This window comes from Rutidosis leptorrhynchoides, chromosome 6, assembly GCF_046630445.1.
Source record: "Rutidosis leptorrhynchoides isolate AG116_Rl617_1_P2 chromosome 6, CSIRO_AGI_Rlap_v1, whole genome shotgun sequence".
Classification (NCBI taxonomy): Eukaryota; Viridiplantae; Streptophyta; class Magnoliopsida; order Asterales; family Asteraceae; genus Rutidosis; species Rutidosis leptorrhynchoides.
The window spans coordinates 47,482,675-47,508,314 of NC_092338.1; the positions used below are offsets into that span (position 1 = coordinate 47,482,675).

General features: G+C 32.6%; 2 protein-coding genes across 3 annotated transcripts; one reads left to right on the forward strand and one right to left on the reverse strand.

The window, feature by feature from the left end:
- The first annotated feature begins 5,726 nt into the window (after window positions 1–5,726).
- LOC139851746 (cysteine synthase-like) lies at window positions 5,727–8,679 on the forward strand. Of its 2 annotated transcripts, XM_071840908.1 has the most exons (10): window positions 5,732–5,902; window positions 5,997–6,106; window positions 6,210–6,267; window positions 6,395–6,658; window positions 6,858–6,995; window positions 7,080–7,131; window positions 7,424–7,503; window positions 7,815–7,874; window positions 8,134–8,214; window positions 8,332–8,679. In XM_071840908.1, the coding sequence occupies exons 1-10, from the start codon at window positions 5,864–5,866 to the stop codon at window positions 8,419–8,421; spliced, it is 972 nt and encodes a 323-aa protein (XP_071697009.1). In that variant the 5' UTR covers window positions 5,732–5,863; the 3' UTR covers window positions 8,422–8,679. The 2 variants fall into 2 exon arrangements, with proteins under 2 accessions (XP_071697010.1, XP_071697009.1); XM_071840909.1 differs by lacking the exons at window positions 8,134–8,214; window positions 8,332–8,679 and adding an exon at window positions 7,971–8,085 and having other exon boundaries at window positions 5,727–5,902.
- Window positions 8,680–8,906: 227 nt separating this feature from the next.
- Window positions 8,907–10,112, reverse strand: LOC139853607 (uncharacterized). Its single transcript, XM_071842988.1, has one exon. The coding sequence runs from the start codon at window positions 10,110–10,112 to the stop codon at window positions 8,907–8,909; it is 1,206 nt and encodes a 401-aa protein (XP_071699089.1).
- Between the last annotated feature and the right edge of the window lie 15,528 nt (window positions 10,113–25,640).

Sequence of the window (25,640 nt, forward strand, 5' to 3'; positions counted from 1 at the left end):
CTCAATCAAAAACATTTTCGAGTAGTTTTATATAACGCAATCACTTCGTCATGATTTGATGATGTTGCAACAAGTGTTTGTTTTAAGAATGCCATGATTTTGTGGTACCTCCAAATAGAAATACATATCGAGTTTGAGATTTATCTTTATGAGGATTTGATGAATGACCTGCATATACATAATCAACCAAATCTTGTTTTGAAGCGTTAGAATAAAATAATTTTAAATCAGTAATTCCTCAAGGGTATCAAAGTATCTGCTTGATCCCATTTCAATGTCTTTTTGTATGAGTTGGACTGAACCTTGTCAACAAATTAACTGCAAAAGAAATATCAGGTCTTGTACAATTTGTAAAATACATAATAACCCCAATTGCACTAAGATATAGAACTTCTGATCAGTAAAGATCTTTAGAATCTTCACGGAGATGAAATGGATCAGTGTCAATATTGAGTGATATATCAACCAATGATTTTGTATTTAAAAATGTTTTAAAATCTTTTCGGTATAAGTTGTTTGATGTACAAGTAAACCATTAGGCAGGTGCTAAATTTGCAATCCAAGTCAATACTGATCTCTTTAGTTGTTCATATGATGTTATGATCATTGACATAAACAACTTACAATCACATATCCGGACATTGTTTTCTTAATAAGAACGCATGTGCAAATGAGATTATTTGTATACCCCTTTTCTTATCAAGTAATCACTTAATCGGGTATACCATATGCGATCCGATTGTTTCAATCCATATAAAGACCTTTGTAGTTTAATTGAGTACATCTCTTTGTGTTTTGCATTTGATACCTTAAACCCTTCATGGATATTCATGTATATATCACTATCAAGTGCTTCATTTAAATAAGTAGTAATAACATCTATGAGATGCATTTCTAAATTTTTAGAAACTGTTAGGCTGTTAAGTATCTAAAAGTAATTGCATCCATAACAGGAGAATAAGTTTTCCTCATAATCCATTCATGGTCTTTGAGAGAAATCTTGAGTTACAAGTCTAGCTTTATCTTGTAACCTCATTTTTATCATTTCTTTTTCGGATAAAAATTCATTTTTATCTCATACGTTTCACATCTTTAAAAGTGACAACGATTGATCCGAAAACTTTTCTTTATTGAGCGATTCTAATTCAGCTTGTATTGCTCCTATCCATTGAGTCCAATCATGTCTATTTTGACATGCAATGACAGATTTTGGTTCTAGATCATCATCTTTATTCATGATGTCATTGTAAGATTATATGAAAAATTCTCATCAATATTTTGTCATTCCATTTCGGTTCCATATTATTGCATAATTTATTGCAATTTATGTATTTATATTTATCAATATCCTCTGCAGAAGGAATATTGATTTGTGGTTCTTCTTGAACACTTTCTTTTACCTCATTATCAGCTGATTTTCTTTTCGAGGATTTTTTATCTTTGGAACCAATTGGTCTTCCACTTTTCAGACGTGGCAAAGACTCAAGAGTGACATTATTGCCAGCTTTTGGAATTTCAATTCGGGCTGGAGCATTTGCTGCTGGTATATATGATTTAGTCACCTTTTTTTTTTTTTTTTTTTGTAAATGCATCAGGCAATTTATTCGCAAGTTCTTGCATATGCGTTATTTATTGAACTTCAATCTCGCATTCTTTTGTGCGAGGATCAAGATACATTAATTGAGGTTCACACCATGAAACATCATTTTCTTTATTTTTTTTTATTTCTCCCCCTAATCTAGGGAACAATGTTTCATTAAAGTGACAATCAGCAAAACGTGCTGTAAAAACATCACCCGTCATGGGTTCAATATATCTTATGATTGAAGATGTTTCATATTCAACATATATTTCAATCCTTCTTTGAGGAACCATTTGTTGTGGTGGTGCAATTAAAAATACACTGCACAACCAAATGTTCTAAGATGGAAAATATTTGGCTCTCGACCAAAATTGAGTTGGTAATGGAGAATATTTATGACTTGCACTTGGTTTAATGCGAATTAATGTCGCATTATGTAAATTTACATGTCCCCATATAAATATTGAGAGTTTTGTACTCATTTCCAATTGTCTAGTTATTAGCTGCAAGCGTTTATCTATTGATTCAGCTAAACCAATTTTGTGTATGCACATGAGCAACTGGATGTTCAACAACAATCCCTTTAGACATATAATAATCATTTAATGCTTGAGATGTTAACTCACCAGCATTATCAAGTCTCATCCTTTTAATGGTGTAATCAGAATAATGTGTTCTCAATTTAATAATTTGTGCAAGAAACTTTTCAAATGCCATATTACGGCTTGATAACACACAAACATGAGACCATCCGCTAGATGCGTCTATTAGAACCATGAAATATCAAAATGGTCCACATGATGGATGAATTGGTCCATATATATAACCTTGAATTCTTTCAAGAAACATTGGTGATTCTTTCTCAATATTCTTTTCATTAATCATCATATGTGCTTTTCATTAATCACCATATGTGCTTTTTCATTAATCACCATATGTGCTTTTCATTAATCACCATATGTGTTTTTTTCATTAATCACCATATGCGCTTTTCATCATATATCCTTTTCACCATTTGCGCTTTTAATCATATGCGTTGCGCTTTTCATCATATGCACTTTCCATCATATGTGCTTTTAATCATATGCGTTGCGCTTTTTATCATATGCGCTTTTAATCATATGCGCTGTGCTTTTCATCATATGCACTTTTCATCATATGCGCTTTTAATCATATGCGCTGCGCTTTTCATTTGATTTAAATCAATGAAACATTTCTTAGATTTGATCATAATGTGTATATTACCACTATCTGCAATACATAGGTTTTTACCATTTAAATGATGTTGTATTTCAGCAGGATTCATATTAAAACTTCAAATAAGATAAGCAAATAATGAGTTATATTTCAGCAAGATAATCAAATTATATTACGTGCAAACAAGTTATAATCTGAAGTACATAAAAGATAACACTTAATAAAACATATGCGTTGTGGTCTAAAACCATTTATTTATGAGTGATACATAACAAGCTAGGCATCTTAGAAAATTCAAACCATTCAAGTCTCAAGGTAGCTCAGGGTTTATTTAATCAAGATTTTTCAACAGATTCACTCTCGTTTTCTTTTCTTTTGGGACTTATTTGTAGAGCTAAACAAGATGTTCATGTATTCAAGAAATACTAGACTGATGATCCACGTTACCAGATCACTAATAAGAATCTTCGAAATTCTTATAAGAGCGTCTACTAACATCTTCAATTTTATTCTTTCATGGATCACCGTTATTTCTTGATAATTAATATCGTATCTATCTTTGAGTATTTTCCATAATACACTTGGATCTTCGATCATTTAATATGTATATTCTAAAGACTCGTCAATATGTTTCCTAAGAAAAATACTTGCTATTGCTTTCTCTTATTCGGAACAATTGTTATTTTCATTCAGGGTTTCTAAAATACCGATTGATTCGAGATGTTTTTCTACATTCATAACTCATGTTAAGTAGTTGTTCCCACTTGATTCTAAAGGAGCAAATTTAAGCCTTTTGAAATTCGACATTTTCTATTATCAAAAAAATGAATAACATAAATCATAATCATAATCAACTACTATTCATAGACAAATAATAAAATGAAATTAGAATCATTTTAAATTCATAAGTAGCAAACAAAGGAATAATGATATGATTACAAATAATAAAACCATAAGGGAAGGATAGAATATAGGTTCATATTATATTATTAATAATATTATTATAATATATATTAAGTTATAATATATATTATTATAATATATTTTTCTTATTTTAACTTTTAAGATTTACTTTTAATAAAAATACAAACTACCTTTTCTTATTTTAACTTTTAAGATTTACTTTTAATAAAAATACAAACTACCTTTTCTTATTTTAACTTTTAAGATTTACTTTTAATAAAAATACAAACTACTTTTTTTTCTTCTTATTTTAACTTTTAAGATTTACTTTTAATAAAAATACAAACTACTTTTTTTCTTATTTTAACTTTTAAGATTTACATTTAATAAAAAAAATACAAACTACTTTTTCTTATTTTAACTTTTAAGATTTACTTTTAATAAAAATACAAACTACTTTTTCTTATTTTAACTTTTAAGATTTACTTTTAATAAAAATACAAACTACTTTTTCTCTTATTTTAACTTTTAAGATTTACTTTTAATAAAAATACAAACTACTTTTTCTTATTTTAACTTTTAAAATTTACTTTTAATAAAAATACAAACTACTTTTTCTTATTTTAACTTTTAAGATTTACTTTTAATAAAAATACAAACTACTTTTTCTTATTTTAACTTTTAAGATTATAAATTTAAGAATAAACATTAGTATGCATGAAATAAATAATGATTAATTGCATAAGTAATCACAAATGTTAGATAACATATAAAGACCCCATCGTATTCGTATTGATCGAAATTAATCTCGACCCATGGTACCGTGTTGTCAAATGACGTGTTTCGTACATAAAGTACCGTGTTGTCAAATGACGTGTTGCGTACAATCATGAGGTCTTATTAACATAAATATAAATGTTAGTGAAGTTAATAAGAGTTAGATTACAGAAAATATAATTCAGGCGGTATAACCGACCATATATAACTTAAATAACATAAATATAAATGTTAGTGAAGTTAATAAGAGTTAGATTACAGAAAATATAATTCAGGCGGTATAACCGACCATATATAACTTAAATAACATAAATATAAATGTTAGTGAAGTTAATAAAAGTTAGATTACAGAAATATAATTCAGGCGGTATAACCGACCATATATAACTTAAATAACATAAATATAAATGTTAGTGAAGTTAATAAAAGTTAGATAATTTCTTACCTTGATTAGTGACGTGTGCTTGCTTAGATAAACCTTGATTATACGGAGCACTTCGTGCTGATAACGTGTTATAATTCAGTAGGCTTATAACTACCTTTAGTGACCTATTAACTACTTAAATATGTAACAATATATAAGAACAAAGAGAGAAGAAATATTGATATTGATATTCCAAGAGAAATGGTACACCATTAAATGGCTACCATACATGCCTATTTATAGTGTAAAATATTACTATGCAAGCTATACAAAGTTGACTAAAATTTATCATCCATATGACTTTTTGTACTCATATTATAACACATATATCATTAAACTTCTAAAATGTTCTCTATTTATTATTATTAATTGTTTATTCTAAAATAAAATCTAGTCAAACTTACTCGGGGAAAACTGATTTTTATCAAACATGGAGTACAAAACTGAAAGAAAAAAAAAATTAATTGTTCAAGGGTAAAATTGTCATTGTATACACAGAAAGTAATAGTAATGATTATGTTTATTATTTAAAATGTGTATTTTTTGTTGAAAGAAATTAAATTAGGACGGAGAAGAGTAGTAAATAAACTACTACACCATTGTTTACTCCCTTTTTTTCAAACACTTGGGTGAAAATGTTTGGTGTAAAATAAAAGTCAAAGTCAAAACAATGTCCTGTTAAAACAAAGATTAAATCTGGTATGAAGCAACCACATAAGCTTGACTTCTATTTTATTAATGCATTTTTGAAAAAGTTATACTGCCAATTTTTATCTACAAACAACAGATGCATGATATAATCAACTGCTAAGTAACCTTTTATTTCAACGTAAGCAGTGATGTTATTTTATTCTTCACCCACCCCATATCATTTTAGTACTTTACCATATTAAACAACTTAACCTCCTCATACACTGATTATCAGATCATTGAACGTTGACTTTTTTTATGTAAGTATTCTTCAGTGAATTTAAGGAAATATGGAACCCACAATCCGAATTGCAGAAGATGTTACTGAAGTAAGATTAACAATTGTATAAACTTGTAAGTAAGATTAATATCCATGAAGTTGAATAAATAGTACTATTATTATTCACCCATTATAATCTGCAGCTTATAGGAAATACTCCAATGGTGTATCTTAAAAATATCGTAGATGGCTGCGTTGGACGTGTTGCTGCCAAGTTAGAAACTATGGAACCTTGTTCTAGTGTGAAAGACAGGTAAATTATACGTTACATTTTCACTATTAATATAGTTCTTTAATTATTCTAATTAAAATTTGATCCCTTTTATAATCTAAATAATTCCACAAAAACAAAACAGGATTGCGTATAGCATGATTAAAGACGCGGAAGACAAGGGACTAATCACTCCTGGGAAAGTTAGTTAACATCCTCACATCTGCGCTTTTAAAAAATATCCGCCTGAACTGAACATAAATTTATTATTTCATACTATTACTATTATTTATTTATTGGTTGAGCTTTTTAAACTGATGCATTTTGAAGACGGTGTTGATTGAGGCTACTAGTGGTAATACCGGGATTGGGCTAGCCTTTATTGCAGCAATAAGAGGTTACAAACTTATCCTGGTTATGCCGTCAACATATAGCATGGAGAGGATGATTATTATTCGAGCTTTTGGAGCAGAGTTGTGCATTACAGATATTGCTAAGGGCATAGATGGTGTTCTAAACAAGGTCAACGAGTTGTTAGAGAAAACACCCAATAGTTATTTCCTTAAGCAATTTGAGAATCCAGCTAACCCGCAGGTAATTATGCATGAATATTACTGTGAGGCTTGAGGTGTCAAAATGGGTGAGTTTTGACCCGTTTCTTGTTAAACTTTTTTTTTTTTAAAATGCTCGGTTTGAGAAGAAGTCATAAATATAACCTGAATCAATCAATTCATGATTCATATGCACATGGGTCAATAATGTGGGTATTACTATGTACTTTATTTTTTTGTAGATTCATTATGAAACGACAGGGCCGGAGATATGGAATGGGTCTGGAGGGAAGGTAGATGCGTTTGTTTCGAGTATAGGAACAGGTGGAACTGTGACTGGTGTAGGGAAGTTTCTTAAGGAGAAGAATCCAAATATAAAGGCGAGTTTATTATCTTCTAAAAGCACGGTAAAGTTGTATTTTGAACTGGCTGATTGCCTGATTTGATATATTAAATGAACACAGATATATGGTGTAGAGCCAGCTGAAAGTGCTATTCTAAATGGAGGAACTGTTGGTAAGTTAATATGTTATATAATAGAGCTCAGACTTCTAACCTTGGACATGATCGTTGATACATTTTACAGTTAACTGTATTTATCATTTAAGACTTGCGCTACGTCTTAAAGTATATTTGAAGATTTTGAATAATCTATATAAGGTGGAAGAATATATGTATTGTGCATTGAATAACAGAACTTTTTAAATAAGTATGTTTTATGTGCTGCATATTGGGTTGACTCGACATTGTGAGCGGATTTGTTGAAATGCTTTCATATTGGTTCGCTAAATTGAGTGTAATTCGACAGGACCTCATAAGATCCAAGGGATTGGTGCTGGGATGATTCCTGATGTTTTGGATGTCAGTATTCTTGATGAAACTATAATGGTGAGCTTTTGAATTTTAGTTTCAGTAGTTTAAGTTATTATATGTGATCTTAGTCAAAAATAGTAATCATTTACTAAAATCAGAGCCCCTTAAATCAATGTTTGTGATCAAGCACTAATATCAACCAGATTGGAGTTTGTAAGTGTTATGATATATTTTGGGAGAATTTACACCCGTTTACCCATTTGACACACTTGAATCATTTCTTTTTAAGCTAAGATCATAAATTAAAACCAACTGGAGAATCTAAATCGTCTCAAATTAAACCACTGCAAGATAATTCTCATTCCAACTATACTGATTTTTTTCAGGTATCTAGTGAAGAGGCTATTGAAACTGCTAAGCTTCTTGCACTCAAAGAAGGTTTACTGGTAAAGTTTTAAATAGGTGGCATTTTTTTACACAAATAGACATATGCTATGACTGGGAAATGATAGTAGTAATTATATCTGTAACGGGTCAAACAGGTCAAACAGAAAATTCGCTCAAGAGGGAACGGGTCAAATTGTGGGGAGAGTGTATATTTATGGCCATGAAAGTCCTATTTTTATATGGCAACTGTAATTTTTAGTATCCATCACTCTTTGTCTTTAACTATATTTTGATTCTGTTGCAATGTGACAACTGTAGGTGGGCATCTCATCTGGTGCAGCAGCTGCTGCTGCAATCACAATAGCAAAGAGGCCAGAATATGCCGGAAAGCTCATTGTTGTAAGATGATTAATCTTCCTTAAATTTACCTCTAAGAAAATGATACTTGACACATTTTAAGTTTTATAAGTTTGATGACCAAGTTATTTTTCAAACAAACTTATAATATATGAACAGGTGGTCTTCCCAAGTTTTGGTGAACGTTATTTGTCCACGGTGCTATTTGATTCGTTAAGGAATGAAGTAGAAAACATCCCGATTGAGTAACCAAACGTTGGATTGATAAACAGCATCCACAACACTTTGTTGTCACAAATTTTATGTCATGGTATCATTTGTATCGTTGTTAAACTTACAATAGTGCTAAGAGAACTAAGGCTATAAATTCTTGCATATATAACTATGACAAGAAATTAATAAATTGGCTTATAGAGTAAGACTCCTGGTGACTTTCACTCAAGAACACTTGCATGTTTTACCATTACTTCCTATTCCTATTCCTATGTGTCAAAATAAACTGCTAGTATAAAAGTTCATAATTCTGTGTTACTTTAAGAACTAAATGTAGTTCTTGAAGATAATAGATGATTATAACTCATCTGTAATGAAATCATCTTGTTGTATCCACATATTCATAAAATAAAAGCGAAAGTCAAGCTTTCATGTCCAACACAAATCAATCACAATTCACAAATTCACAAAAAAATCAGCAACAAAACATTTGCTTACATTATTTTTTTTTTTTTTTAATTTCAATCTTCTTCAAAACTTAATTTCTGAGAAACAGCTTCCTCTTCTTCATCATCCTCTTCTTGAAAGTAAGATTTCTTGCCAACTAACTCAGCAACCCTTTTAGCAGGGCCAGAATCTTGACCCGAATTATCAACAATTCGAACTGCTCTAATCCTCGGTAACACTATCGGCATTACCGCACCAATCGGGCCTACAAATTCATCAGTTTCATTCTCACTATCATCATAAAGTTCCAATCTTTTTGGCACCACAATCTCATTTGGATTTTCCCATTTCTTCTTCACTCGGCCCTCGGTCCCACCACGTGACTTTCGGTCAGGATTATCAGTAAACGATCTATTTTTCATCGATGAATTGATCGTAGGTTGATTGTAACGGCTAACAATCACTCTACCAGGCTTCAATGGCTTCTTGACAGGAACAGATTGTTCTCCAAATAGCTTTTTGGGTTGAACACTTGCAAGAATCAAATCATCTTTCTTTATTCCCTTTTTTGATCCAACAGTTGTAACAGCTTGTCTAAGACTTGAATTCCTCACTTTAGAAAACCCAAAATTTTCTTCTTGAATATCATCTAGTTCCCAAAAACAAGATTTCCTTCTGTTTGTAGATTGAACTGGAGTTGTACCCATTTGTTTCGAGTTCGAATTCGATGCAGACATGATCTCATTCGGTCCCAGACTAAAACCTCTTCTTTTAAATTGCCCTTTCGAAAACCCAGATTCTTCCATCTTCTGCACACCTGAATCTTTATTCTTCCCCTGTTTTTCAAGAATTTTATTTCCATTCTGCTCTACTTTTTTCGATCGAATCGATTCCAATTTCGCATACAATCTACTAATTTCATTCTCGATTTCAATCTCTTCATCAGTCTTTTTTCCCCGATCCTCAGATTTCAACGAACCATTCTTGATTTCAAGATTCTTCAAGGGTTTTGGTTTCGGTTTCGACCGGTGAACAAGAACAGAGGAATTTGTTAATCCAATTGGGCTTTGATTCTCTTTACTAGAAAACGATGAATCGAAAGAATCAGAGCACGGGTTTATTGAAACAGGTGGTTTATTCAACAACCAATTATTTGATTGAATCAGATTGTTAGATTTCAAACACTCTGAATCGCTAGTATTATCGAAAACTCCATTGTTCCATATCTGTACATCTTTCTTTGCATTAATCATGCCCTGGTATTCGCTATAAACATTCATTTCTACAGAGATTGTAAAGGGTTTTATGAGGGATGTAGGAATTTGAGAGAATTTGTAGCTTTGGATTTTTTGACCGTTGAAAAATTATTGGACGTTTGATAGCATTCAATCAGACGCTCCATATGAGATTTAAAGGGCTAAACTAGGGCGGTGACTTGCACAAAAGCAATGTTGATTATCAAAGGTACATGATTCTTCATATTGACTTTGAATTTGACTTTGACTTTGCAGTTGTGGATTAAATCAAAGATGTTCAATCATATCAGATCATAATTCTTTATGCATATCTCTATCACGATTCACGAAGCTCTTTTGACCTTCTTCTATACGTTTCACATCTTACGATCCACGTACATTGCATATTTCCTACCGGCACTTAATACTTTTCACTTTTAGCAATGTTATAACTTATAACCGTTGTCTTCGATAATCATGCAAGATTATGTAGCAATACATGATTCTTCATATTGCGTTTCTACTATATGTTCTTGCTGGTTGCTCTAAAATGTGCTGTAAAACACCAAAAGTACTTTCAACATCCTTTCGTGCAGATGCTTCTTTCCTTTAAAAATATGACCGCTTAGCCTCAGCAACACTTGAAAACCCTTAACAAAACGATGCTCATGAAAGATGAATACCGTCAGGTAGATAGCATCCTCTGTGGTAATCTACTCCCGCTACATTATACGGAAGCTCGGGTGCAATCATGTAGCACTGAGTTAAATAAGGGACTTTCTTTTAAAACATTCAAGTCATTATTTGCATCTGCAACCCCAAGATAGGCATGCCAAATCCACATGACATAAGATGCAACAACTTCTAGTATAATGGTTTGTTGGGGGAGAATGTGGGTTAATGTGGGATTATTCTTAATGACTATACCAATCCACACTTACTCTAGCAAAAGATCAAAACCAAACAAAACTTAAAATGAGAACATAAGCTTCACGGTTAGGTCTACGGTCGACCGTAGGTCAGACCGTGGAACCTTGCACCCTGGTTTGTGAAACCAGGTGTGCACGGTCGACCCCACAGTCACCCGTGGGTCGACCGTAAAGTTTTTTGCCCGAATTTCCACCAATTTTAGTTCGACCATTTTGAGGCATCCATAATTTATGAAATCCGTTTAAACATGCTTAGAATAGTTGTCTCCTTCATACTCAAAGGAGTTTTGATCACTAAACACCAATCTTGGTTAATCACACCTAATGACACCTTAATGACGATTAAACCTTGATTAAGGAAAATACATATGTGTTATATATATATATATATATATATATATATATATATATATATATATATATATATATATTATATATATATGTACATCTAATATGTATTTAGACATACTTAGAATGATCAACAAGTCCCAATCAAGAATTGCTCCTTCCTTGTACATGTGTTGGATATTAATCTATAGTTAATATTAAAATTCTATAATGATGATGTCATTATTAGGCTAATTACTTTGTTTAAAAAAATCAAAAAGAAAATGAAAAAAATCTAAACATGGTGGGTGATAACTTAATCTAAATAATTTTGAATTAAAATTAAATCTTATTAATTAATTATTATTATTAAATCTTATTAATAATTATTTTAATTATTAAAATTAAATAATTTTGAATTATATTAATTAATTATTTTGAATTGAGTACGAGAAGGTATAAAATCTAGGCAGAAGGAAACCAATTCTAAATTTATATTTTAATTTACACTTTTAAAATAAAATCACAACCAATATTATCTCTTATGATTGGATGTGAATTGTTTAGTATGCATTTTAGGTGTTTGATGAAATGTTCAGCTGGCGAGTTTCTTAGTCGGACTCTGTGATTCCACGAGTCATTAAACTAAATAACTTTAGCATTTACGTTTACTTAATACCTAAAGCATATCATTAAACTGTTTCTTTTAAACAAACCCGTGGTTCCACGGGTCATTTCACTAGTGTATACTTATACTTTAATCTTGCAAATGCCACTTTGCAAGTAAAACTTACATAGTCTTAGTTCAATGCTATGTTATCACTATATGTTTAATTCTAGATTAATTAGTAATCTCTTTCTAGTCATTACATGAATATTACTTGACTACTTGCTATTAATACATGAGTATTATTCGAATATGTGTTAAATGCTAACTTGCTAAGTAGTTACTTAATATGTATGAACCTTATCTTGCTATATGCTACAAGTTGAAATTTCATCAACTTGTATTTGGACTACTTCAATGTATGCTTATGATACTTAGATAATGCTTAACATGTCATAATCTAGTGATCTTAAAAGACAACGAATCATTAACACGCATATGTTTGCTTAAGTCTAAAATCTAGTTTATGAATGGTTTAGACTTGGTTTACTTGATGTCTTATAACATGCTTAGTTGATATTACTTGCTTAAATTGTTAAGACATCATGAAAATACTTAATTAATTCACAAACAAGTTTAAATTTGAATGCTAGTGTGCATTGTGATTAAAGTAGGTTGTTGTCATCAATGACATGTTGACCAACCAATAGGGATTTAGCAAATGTGTTAATTGCAAATAAAAAATTATGACAAAACTGAGATTGCCTCAAATGATAATCATGACTTGTATTCAAGAATGTTAGACTTTCCACTTTAAGCATGACAAGTCACTATCAAGGCAATACATCCAAGGTAAATAAACACTTAATGCATATATTACTTGTATAGGATGTTGGGTATCTTTTGCAGGTGTTAAATTAAGTAAAGAGTCCAAAGATTAAAGTTCAAAACCGATTCAAACGGCGGATAGAAATTTTTGACTGGACCACGTGCGGTCGACCCACGGTCGACCGTGGTCCCAGTCGCAGCAATGGCTACTTTTTTTTTTTATCTCTCCATATAAATAGCAAGACTTTGAGAACTTTGAAGACTTGGACCTCTTGCATGCTACAACTCAAAATCATGATAGAATCACAAGAACATAACACTTATACATATGTTTGTGATTAGCAAGAGAAGTTCTATAATCTCATAGATTATAGAAGGGGTTATAAACTTACTATTAAATTACTATCTTTGTGAGTTTACATAGTGTTGTATTAATCCTTAGCATTGTCTTAGGATTGTCAACACTAGAAAGGGTAAGTCTTGTACTTTGTAACTAGAAGCATATGCTAGCTTAGCTATCATCTTCCTTAAAGGGAACTAGGGAGTTGATTTCCATTGGAAATTAATACTTGTCCAAGGTGAAGACAAGTTGATCTAAGTTAGAGGTAATATTTCAAAGGGATAAAAGGATTAGGTTTGTTGTCTAAGAAGAAGTACAAGGCTTGTAAATCGAATCTCCACCGAATTTGGAGAAAGGTGCTTAGTGAAGCAAAACTCTCGATTAGTGAATCGGGGAGTGGATTAAGGTGGATTAGTTAACATCCACCTGAACCACTATAAATACTTGTGTTTATGTTCTTTACTTTACATTCCGCACTATTACAAACATAAACACGACACACATTGGTTTGAGTTGATTAAAGTGACCAAGGATTGTTCAAATCTTGTTGATCATCGAAAAAGTGTTAAAATCTTATTAAGTAACTATTCACCTGAAACGTCCGCAACTAATCCATCCGGACGAAGTCTTCAACAGTTGGTCCCATTACGATGATCGACACCAAATAATATCTTTATTATGAGCTAATGCACAGCGGAAGACTTAATTCGTACCTGAGAATAACATGCTTTAAAACGTCAACATAAAGTTGGTGAGATATATAGGTTTGATGCTAGCAGCGTAATAACTATGGACCACAAGATTTAATGTTTATACATAATACACTCCTCGTGTATGAAAAGTCGTTGAGCACTTGGTAACCATACTTAACATTTAAATCATAGCAGCATATTCTTAAATAAACCCTACACTGTACCAAAGTGTAGTAACGAAACGAAGTACTGTGCAACCGTTAAATACTGGTCGTCCAGTCCGGTTGGGGTTGTCAGGCCCGATAGATCTATCAACAGGATTCGCGTTTACGCTCCTCACGTAAATATGAGCTACCAAGTATAAAGAAATATGCCATGGTACAACTCAACGTAGATTTTATTTTTGATCACTTGTGTCCATAACGTAAATCATTTATAAAAACAGCGCATGTATTCTCAGCCCAAAATATTTAGAGTTTAAAAGGGACTATATACTCACCTAATGTATTTTGTAGTAAAAATACATATGACGTCATTTTATAGGGTAGACCTCGGATTCACGAACCTATATCAAATACATATATTAAAACCTATAATGTAATCAAGTAATTTATATATTAATTTTAGTAATATTCTTTATATTTTCATTTTCTATCTTATTAATAATTAGTTAATATTTATTTTTAACTTAAGTAAGTTCTTAAATATTAATATATTACATACTAATAATAACTAAAAATCTTTAATATTAATTATATAAAATTGTAATATATGATATTTGATTCATTATTTAAAATGACCAAGACATATTTGGTTATTATTCGTACCATTTAAATTTATCCTATATATAATTAGTTTAACTCAAGACTTTGTATCTAGTATTATTATTCATTAACGTAAATCTTTTATATGTTTTAACAAAATCATAACCCTTTATCAAAAGTTAGGCCTAATCATAATACTTAACTAGTTTCTTTTAAAGTCATAGTGTCATAATGTATTATATGCTTAAAGAATATATCAAAACTTATATTTAAGTTTTATACCTTCGAACAAGGAAAAAGAAGACGTGATGGTGACGTTGTTCGGGTTGGGATCACGGTCGAAATAGAAAACTGGTAGTGATCCAAAATCATAAGCCCAAATCAAGTTTACGGCCCAGCTTAAGTAACAAGTCCAGCCCGTTTTCAGTGGTTAAATGATCCAAGATCACTACGGCCCAAGATAATAGGAATTTAAGGCCTACAGCCTGTTCTCAAAACGATACATCCAGCGAAATTTTCAAGATACATTATTTTAATTGTCAACAGGATCTTTATTAACTTTAATAACTCCCTTGTACAAGTTGGAAGGCACTTGAGAAGTATTATGCTCATGTACATCACCTCTTACCATAAACACTAATTAAAGGCATTTTGTGAGGTCCACCAATATTAAAATAAATTGAACCAGATGTTGGGGACGTAAATAACAATTCCACATGCATCACTTTAGTAGTCAATATACTTGTTTAATGATATCCACCCACTAGTCGAATATCATAAGTCAAAAGGCGTTTTTATTATATATTAAAACGTAACAGAGTTGGATACGAAGAAACTAGAAGGAACCATGATGATTTAGCGTGTGATCTAAACAAAAACCTGCAGCAGCAGTTTAATGATGATGGTGATGGTTTTTCATGGTTCTTGGGTTCTTGGGTGATACATGATAAAAAAAAAATAAACCACAAGCAATATCCTTCGTACAGTAACCTTAATATGTAGCTAGGTGATGTTCGGTTTGGTTTGGGATAAAGAAAAGAAAGAAGATAAAGAATGCATGGTGTGTTCTTGAAAATGGAAGGTGAAAGATGGTGATGGTTCGAATGTTTGATGAAGGTGGTTATGTTTTGTTTTTGGTTTCTAAACAGAAAAAGAAGTGATATAGTGAGAGAGAGAGAGAGAGAGAGAGAGAGTGATAGTAGAGGTGTTCCGGTGGTGGTGGAAGTGGCATGGTGATTACGGGTGTGAATAAGTGGTGGTGTGTGGTTGTATCTTAGAAGAAGAAAGAGAGCAAAGAGTGGTGGGTTTGTGTAGATTCACAAAGGAAACAACGAAAGAAAAGAAATAGGAGTATTCATGGTGATCTTTGGGTTCGTGTTTGAGCAGCTACAATCCTTTAGTGACTTTCGGTCGTGGCTATAGTAAACAGAAGAAGACTTGAGCAGAGATTCAAAGGCTGAACCTAAATGGGTTTTAGTTTTGGGGTGATGATGAATGATAGTTGAGTTAGTTTGGATGGTAGTTCTTGATCAAGAAACGTAGAGAGAAATGGGGAGATGTTCAACCAAAAGAAAGAAATAAGAAAAGGCGATGATGTATTGTGTGTAATGTTGTGATGTATCATGCATAAATATAGATATCATATATAGGGAATGAGAGGTGCAGACATATCAAAATATCACGGGAGTAATAATACTTATTCTCTTGGATTCCAAATCAATTAATATCAATATACATACAATCACAGTTGCATAATAAAATAATAATAATAATAATATAAATAAGAAACGTGTTTGTTATATTGAGTGATCCATTTCCAAACATATGTATGTATTTTTACAAACCATTAATTGTTCGTGAATCGTCGAGAACGGTCAAAAGTGTAACTGATTATCCGAAAATAGATTTCAAACTTTCTAGACTCAACATTACAGATTTTTGCTTATCGTGTCGGAAACCTATAAAGATTAAGGTTTAAATTTGATCGGAAATTTCCGGGTCGTTACATCACCCCCTCTAGTTACTTAGATGGTTGGATATTGATGATCACCTCGAATGAGTTGACCTCGCTAGAAATTTGGGCATCTATCCCAAGCCAGGTGCATACAATCTATGCTACCCAATATCTCCAGAAATTCGTGAATCTCCTCATGGTTTGAATATAACGTTCTGCATCCTAATGCGTAGATTCTCGCATATACACAGTTGAATATAAAACATCAATACACCTTGAAACATTTTGTAACGTGTGACGCCCCGTACAAAATCAACATGTACGGATCATCAACAACAGGATCATTACAAGGTCAAACACTATATGCTGTTTGAAAACCAGTTTTGCATTCATAAAAAGATAGCGTTTTACAAAAGATAACGTGCTTCCTATGAATAGAAGCATTAACATAAGTATGTGACACAAAGGTCGTTACAAAGCCATTGTTTAAAAATAACGTAAGTTGCGAATGCACAATAAAAGTTCCATGATTGAGACATCTCTAAGTAATGCAGCGAAAGTCTAACGCAGTAAGTTTGTAACAGCAAGTTTAACACCAAGACAGCAAGTCTAACAGCGGAAGCAACAACGTCTAAGCATCTGAGAAATACACGCTTAAAAAGTCAACACGAATGTTGATGAGCTATAGTTTGTTTGTAATCAGTAAAGTAATGTAGACCACGAGATTTTAGTGCTTCAACCAACAGTTTAAAAATCAGTATGAAAAGTATATGCTTAACCGTGGGCACCCGGTAACTAGACTTAACATATGTATATCACTCCCTTAAATTGCACTTGGCGAGTGCGTTTGTCCTCGAAGTATTAAACACCCATTGTCTGCTAGCGCGACTAGCCCGAGTGGGGTTGTCAAACCCTATGGATCCATATCTAAGATTCGCATTCACGGTTAGAAAACCAATGATTAAATGTTACCGAGCTAAGGGGAATCTTTGTGCCGTTTTGTAACCCACACATATATAAAGTTTAAGTACTCGTGTCTAGTATGTAAAACATAAAAAGCGCATGTATTCTCAGTCCCAAAAATAGTAAAAAGTAGTAAGGGATGCTATAACTCACAGTGGATAAGCAGTAAAAGTTGATATGAAACGTATGCAAGCAGTAAGTCGGTCCGAAAGGTCATCAACCTAAGTCAAAGGTCACTAGGTCGGTATGTTGTCCCCATAAGTTTAAAAGTGCATAAATTAAGTTTAAGTGTCATCATCATCATCATCATCATTCATCAAAGCTAACGTAAGTTTAACAAGAATAGAGATTGAAATAAAAGGCTGACTTTGGATAGCTGTTACGACCTCTATACAAATCAAAAAGACGAGTAGTCAGTGGCCAAGGCTCCGTATGTGAGTCCTCTAACCACTGACCAATTTTCAGAACCTAACTCGTCTTCATTTGACCGTGGCGACGATTTAAGTGCGAGTAGGTCAGAAATTTTAGCATAACGTTACAAAGGCGTAGTGATTTTCGAGAGGCTATAAATCCTAAACCGTATATCGGATTTAGGCGAGGCCTAAACGAAAAGTCATCTATTCGAAATGAACTATTTTAAAATCAACTTTTCAAAAGCCCAGAGAGTCTGATCAGACCCCGAAAAACAGTAAATAAGTATTCCGGTGGGATTCTTGGTGCTTGATGCTCATCACGGTTCTCATCCTTGATGCGTGTAAGCTTCAAGTGTACAACTCTTTGATGTTTTAGCATTACTTTGACCAAGTTTCAACCATCAACACACAACCAAGAGCAAAAGCTATCATTCTTCAAGTTTTGAACATCAAGGTTGCCTCTTTATTGCATAAACCCAATAAAGCTTCAACCTTTGTCCTTTTTACACAAGTTTATGTATCTTCATCATATGAGATGATGAAGACTTAATATTTATCATCACAACAATCACAAAAAGGTTCCAAGTAAGTGAGATCTATAATAATAACTTAGATCTCAAGTATTAAGAAAACCCTAAGCTAGAAAGCTTGGATCTTTACAAGATTAATGAGACCATAAGCTAGAAAGCTAAGATCTAATGAAAGTAATGAGACCATAAGCTAAAAAGCTAAGATATTTAACAAAATAATGAAACTCTAAGCTAGAAAGCTTGGATCTTTAATGTTCTTGAAGATCCTTAAAGCAAAAGGCTAGATCTTCAAGTTACATGAAGATCATAAACACAAGTTTTGATCTTTATAACAAATAAAAGAATCATAAGCTAGAAAACCTAGATCTAACAAGTAAATGAAGATTCAAAGCTAGAAAGCTTGAATATTTCATGTTCTTGAAGGATTCAAACCCAAGTTTGAATCTACAAGACATAGCAAGATCAAAAAGCTAAAAATCTAGATCCTTGCATGATGATGATGATGTCGACATTTAGAAGAGAAGAAGAAGAAGAAAATTTAAAACTTACACTTTTTAGAGTGAGAAAGACTAGAGAGAGAATTAGAGAGTAAGTGTGTGTAATTTGTGAATGAGATCAAGTGTAAAATGGGTGAGGTTTGAGTGGTATTTATAGGGAAAGAGGGGTGCTTGGCCGTGGGTTTACGGGGGACAAGAGGGAGACAACTTTTGCTTTTTGATTAATGGTTGTGTAAAGTTGGTGCTTATGTTGGGATCCCATGCAACAATTGTGATTATGGTTAACAAAAATGCTAGTATGTTCCCTCTAATAAATTGGTTTTTGTCTTGCATTTATATGGGTCATAAACTTATTAAAATTGGGCTAATTAAATAGTCCATTAGCTAGAGTAGGGTGGACTAAAGTCCAACAAGGCAGAAAGTCCAACAAGACTAACTAGTTTGTTCTAGTAAATTACTAAGCGTAATTAGGCATCTAAAAAACCCAAGTAATTGTTATTATAAAATAACATTTAGTATTACGTAGTCATAATATTCCGATTATGACCAAAGTTAAACATGTACCAAGTACATAGCTCGTTTCAAACGTCAAGTGACACCAACGGTCGTAAAAGCATTCGGGGATCAAGTTAAGTGATTACACACTTAATAGCACGTTGTAAGATATTAATGAAAGTAATTAATAATTAAATAAGATCCCAGAGCTTAAGCTAGCTCAGTACGCACATATACGCAGTTTCATGAAAGCACAAAGCACAAAAGCAAGTCGAAAAAGTCGGGTCGTTACATTACCCACCTGTTAAAGAAAATTTCGTCCCGAAATTTTGAGGAGTGACCAACAATGGTACCGTATTTGAATAAGAAGGAGCGTATCGAAGTTCCGAGAGACTCGAGGGCTCAGAAGTGAATTAGTTGCCTTGAAAGGTACTTGGGCGCATAAAAGTAAGAATAGGTATATGCCATTAATTAAGTCTCTTGTCCTAAGAGATCAACAAATTGATTTCGTTTCTTGTTAACATGAACATGTCCTCTGAATATATATACCCACAAAAGGAAAGATGATGTTTTTAGCCTTACAGGCATCTTCAGTAAGCTGGATGCATGAAATGCATCATGAATGTTACCAAGCTCATCTAAAACATTGAGCACTTATGTTGCAATACAAAGCTGACAGGTAGAATGGAAAACATGGTGATCATAACCATGCGATTTGATGTCTGGATAGTGTTAACCACAGATTTTATTAATCCCTTAATTTCGAAAGGAGACCATAGGTATAAAGAACCCGATATTTAAGAACGTTTCATTTGACTAAATGAATTGAAATTTTAGCTGAAAGTGACTAATCGGACTTATATGCAATGCAAGCCATAATTATTTATTGTGTCTTCAGGACGGTCTGAACGAACAATGAAGGATATCACCTAGTTTGCCATATTGCAGGTGAACTCATCCTTAGATGGAATGAAAGCACAGTTCCATAATGTTACTTTATCCTTTCAGTTACATGTTGAAGTTAGGGTTAACATTAACTAGAAAAACATATAGTTGTAACTAATGAAGGAAGGAATATGTAGAGTAACCACATCAGTGTAGTAGATATTTTAAGCAGTCCCCTTCCAAGAGGATAACAAGATTCATAGATTCCTAAAGTATTTTATATTACATTTTTGAAAGAAAATTGCACGAAAGGTGTGGTCTTTGAACGAGAGTGAACTCTTCGAGCGGTTTATTCTGAATTTATCCTTATACTTAAGGGGATGCGCGAATGAGAAGATATGTGAACCCTAGGTCATAAAGAATGGTTTTCTCCGAGTGAAAAGAATCTCAAAAATGATTCTTGTACCTCAACATACTGATTCATAGAGATGATGTTTACGAGGGTGTTGCGTTTAGTCATGAAATATTGAGAGTAGAAACCTGCCTAGTGCCTTTTCTACGAGAGGGTGATCACTGAGCGTTTCCCAGAAAACTGATTTATCGGCCCGCGTTTTTGCCATGTCTAACCTTAAAAGGAACATTTCATGAGCGCAAAGACTTCTTAACAAATTTTGTAAAATTGCCATCCAAAGTGGCTCAAGAGTTTTTAACAAAGATCTTAATAGTAAGCTTCATCCCTAACGGAGGGCGAGAAGAAGTGTGATCCATACGTGGTGTAGTCTAATACGAAAACCTTTAGTAAAATCAACCAAGGAAGTTTTGAAAATCCTTTAAACGTTTGATGTGACAACATAAATGGAACGAAGTTCCTAGTAAATTTAGAAGTATGTACAACGTGTACCATTTTGCACAAAACTATTTGACTTCAGTTAAACAACTCAATAAAGGAGCAATTTTTAAATAATTTGGAGGTATAACTTGGTATGTACTAACCAAAATAAGTATGGGTAAATTTATACATATATGATTTTATAAATCGCATAAGTGACAGAAAAGTTTTTAGTACTTTCATTTGTCTATAAATCTTGTGAGGACCGCACAAATAAGCAACGTGTAAAATTTTTGATAAACATAGTTTTTCGTATTTCAGAGGTTACGAGTTGAAAAAGATTGAGTGAAAACTCTTTGAATCATCGGGTTACATGTTACTAGGTAATGAAAACTTAATGAATTAAATGTAGTTTTGATAATCATCAGGACATAAGTCTTTGGGCCAAAAATGTTCACGTGCAAAGCCGTTGCTAAAGAGTGAGGTATGAAGGATAGGGCATGAGGACGAGAAGTTAATCACTTCTTGATTTTGCAAAATGCCAAACAGGTTATGACTAATGATCATATACATACATATGTGTATGTTTATTTTTAGTGCGAAAAGCCACTTAAAGGTAAAGATACAAGACACGTAAACCGCGATAAATCTTAATGAATGCGGTAGGATTACGCAGAATATTAAAGAGTGTGTAGGATTCTCGCAGTACTTGTGTGGAATGCCTAAGTGCCCGCACATCTTACTTCTGCGTAAGTCCCGAACTTATAAATAGGGAGCTTGGCCTCTCATTTGAGGTTGTTGATTCTGGAAGAATTGCTCTAGCCATATTGATCTCTCTCATGAATTTGCCCCAGACTTGATCTTTGTTGGTTAAGGTAATTTACGAAGACCGGGACATGGTTGTTGATCGTTTAGCACTTAACGAAATATTTTAATAAGGTCCCAAAACCATAATCGACATCCATTATACCCCCTCATTGCACTAAATCCTTGATTAGCCTTAATTGGATAATCTAGGATTGATCAATTGGCGCCATTCGTGGGACGCGAATAGAATTGAAATGAGAAATTCATGTTCGTTTTAATCGAGCTATTAAACTCATTTTCCAATTCTAATCGTGTTATTTTTTTTATTACATTGCAGGAAAACATAATTTCTCTAATAAAAGTTGTGAGCTACGCAAAATGACAAAGCAATGAAAGTTTTTAGCTACCAAAAAGGTGGTAAATGAGTGGAATATGAATTTGAAGGTGCATAAAGTATGCAAAGCTTTTCTGAATAAAAATTCGCAAAAAGAGCTGCAAAAGGTGCATGATACGAAAACAATAAGCACAATACACAAGAAGAAAGGTTTTAAAAAGTGAAAAGCAGCAGAAATGCTTGAAAAATGGCAACTCGCACACATTACTTTCCCATTTGAGCAAAACCGCGACATGTATGACACACCTCTAGTTATATCGTGTAAAATCGCGGATACTGGAATAACAATTATGAAAATACATGTGGACACTGGTAGTAGTATAGATTTGATATACGAGCAGTGTTTTCGTCAATTACCGAAATGTATTAAGGAAGAATTGAAGCCAACCGCGATATCTTTGTCTGGTTTCGCGGGTGAATCTGCTTGGCCAATGGGGCAAATATCACTAAAAATTTAGTTGTGTGATGAAATAGAGGTGAAACTCACAAGGCAAGCGCAGTTAGACTTTTATGTCATACGCGCTGCCTCACTTTATAACATGTTGTTGGGAAGATCTGCGTTGCGTAGGCATGGCATAGTGCCATCTACAATACATGGAATGGTTCAATTTACTACGTGCAAGGGTGTGGCAACAATAAACTCTATGGCTATGCAGTCAATTTGTGCTGCTATAAACACGCAAGATGCCGGTGTTGCGCATAAGATTGCAGAAGATGATATGGTTGTTGTGAACACTAGTTATGTGACGACCCGGTAATTTTCGACCAAATTTAAACTTATCTTTATATAGTTTCGACACGATAAGCAAAGTCTATAATGTTGAGTTTCAAAATTTTTGAACTGCTTCATATATTCAATTGACCTTCGACCATTCCCGACGATTCACGAACAATTGTTGTAAATAAAATATGTTATTATATATTATATAATTGTAAAAAATGACATATGTAATATTAATTACAAGTTAGAAAAATATAGTTGTTATACTAATATTTAATGTTAATATTAATATCAGTATTATTAATATTACTATATATTATATATAGATATGAAATTGATACATATAATGAGTTATAATTACTAATATTATTATTAGCATTATTAATATCATTTTTATTATAATTAGTATAATAAATATAACTTTAACTATTATTATTATTATTATTATTATTAAAATTATTATAAGTATTTTTATTATTAAAATACAACTCATTATTAGTATCATTAATAATAGTATTATTATTAATATCATTGTTAACAATATTATTAATATTAATAATTATCACTATACTTGTTATTAATGTTGTTATCGTCATTTTTATTTTTATTATTAAGATTGGAAGTATTATTATTATTAATATATTTATAGTTATTAAATATTAATATTTAATATTAATCGATATATCAAATAAATAATGCAGAATCTGATTTACATCAACATCAAACTTTAGTGAGTTTATTTTCCTGTCTCTAAACGACGAGTTGAAATTGAAGCACAGATAAAACCAAAATTAGTTTCATATCACTTTCAACTCTAATTATTCTTATGCTTTATTATTCAACTTGTGATATCATGTCAACACACATCTAATATATAAAAAAAATGGATCATCTTGGCTTGCTACTACCATTAGTTCTGTTTTCTCTTTTCTTCATCAAATAACCCACTTTGAAACTCCACCATGATCACTTCTACTCCGAACTACTACTATTCGAAAAGCCATTAAATCGTTTATGTTACCGTCCCGGTTGCGAACACCTACAATCTTCATCACCATCACTACCACCGAACACCCATCACCGTCAAGACCATGACCTGCATCAATTCCTACTTCTATATTTGTGAACAACCAACATACCATCATCGAATACACTCACATTCAAATGTCACGTTTGTTCACTGTTGTTAGCCGAGGACCCAAACCACCATCACCCTACATCACCTTAAACCCATTTAAGCACCACCATTAAAGTAACAAAAACTACTACCAAATCAATGCTACTGCTACGTTTTTCTTTTCTTTTCTGATTCACACTCTCAACCACCATCTCAATCTCTTTCTCTCTTACTTCGGTTGTCGACAATTATCACCACCACCTTCATCTAAACCGAAACCCACAACCACCGTGGACCAACATTAAAACCTCGAACCATGGCTCCAACCCCACCTTTAATTTCTTTCTTCTCCTTTTTCTTCGTTTGCTTTAATCATAACCGAATACCCCACAATTTTTACTGTTTTCGCTAGACTTGTTGTGGGATATACAAACAACGAATCTTTTTTTTTTGTTTAATGATTGTAGGGGGAACGACACACACGTGAATGATGAGGAATATGTTCATGATTAATTTAATCGTGATGGTGAGATTTTATAAGATTACAGCCGACAAGATTGTTAAACAAATAAACCACTTACCTCATTTTATTCTCGATGCCTGTTTTTTTTATTCAGGCCACAACCGACTGCTAAGTATTCGATTAGAACCATAAACCAAAATGAAACCACCATTAATGAATCACCCAACAAAACCTTGAACCTGCTGCTACTTGCGGTTGCTAATGAAAACATAGAACGCGAAGAAGATGAAGCTTATTCTGTTTGGATAGCGGCTTTACTGCCCAACAAACATTTTGCAGACTATTGATATATATCATCAACCCAGCTAGTGATACGATGCTGTATTATATAAGTGTTTAACTTTACAACTAGTTAACTTAAGTGGCTATAATTAACTCTTAGTAGAAGAGCTACTTTTTGAAGATAAATGGAAACCATTTTTCTTCCTTTTGATTGGGACGTGTACAATCAAATAAAGGTGACAGTCAAGGGAAGTGCTTTTTAATTTTATATATGGGGTAGAGATATAGAAAGCAGCTGTAATCTAAAAGCCAACGAATTTAAATTTAGCCATTATATTTTTTTTTTTTTGGACTTTATAGTTGGACTCAGAAAAGATACTGTTGGGCCGTGTGTGTTTGTCTGTCCGTTGGGCCGAATTTTGTTGTTGTTTTCTGTTAGGCCGATTCTGGTAGATTGGGACGAGAGATTGGACAATAAGATGATTATGGTTTAGTTATGATGATGATAATGGATGGTGATGATATTTAAGATTCGGGAAAAATAATGATTATGATTATGATCATGAATATGATTATAGTAATGATTGTGATTATGAATATGATAATGATAAGATGATTATGATACAAGAATGATGATGATATTAGTTCATGATGATGATGATGATGATGAAATGATAAGTGTTTGATGATGATGAACTAAGTTAATCATGCGGGTTAAGACTAAAAACAAATCGTT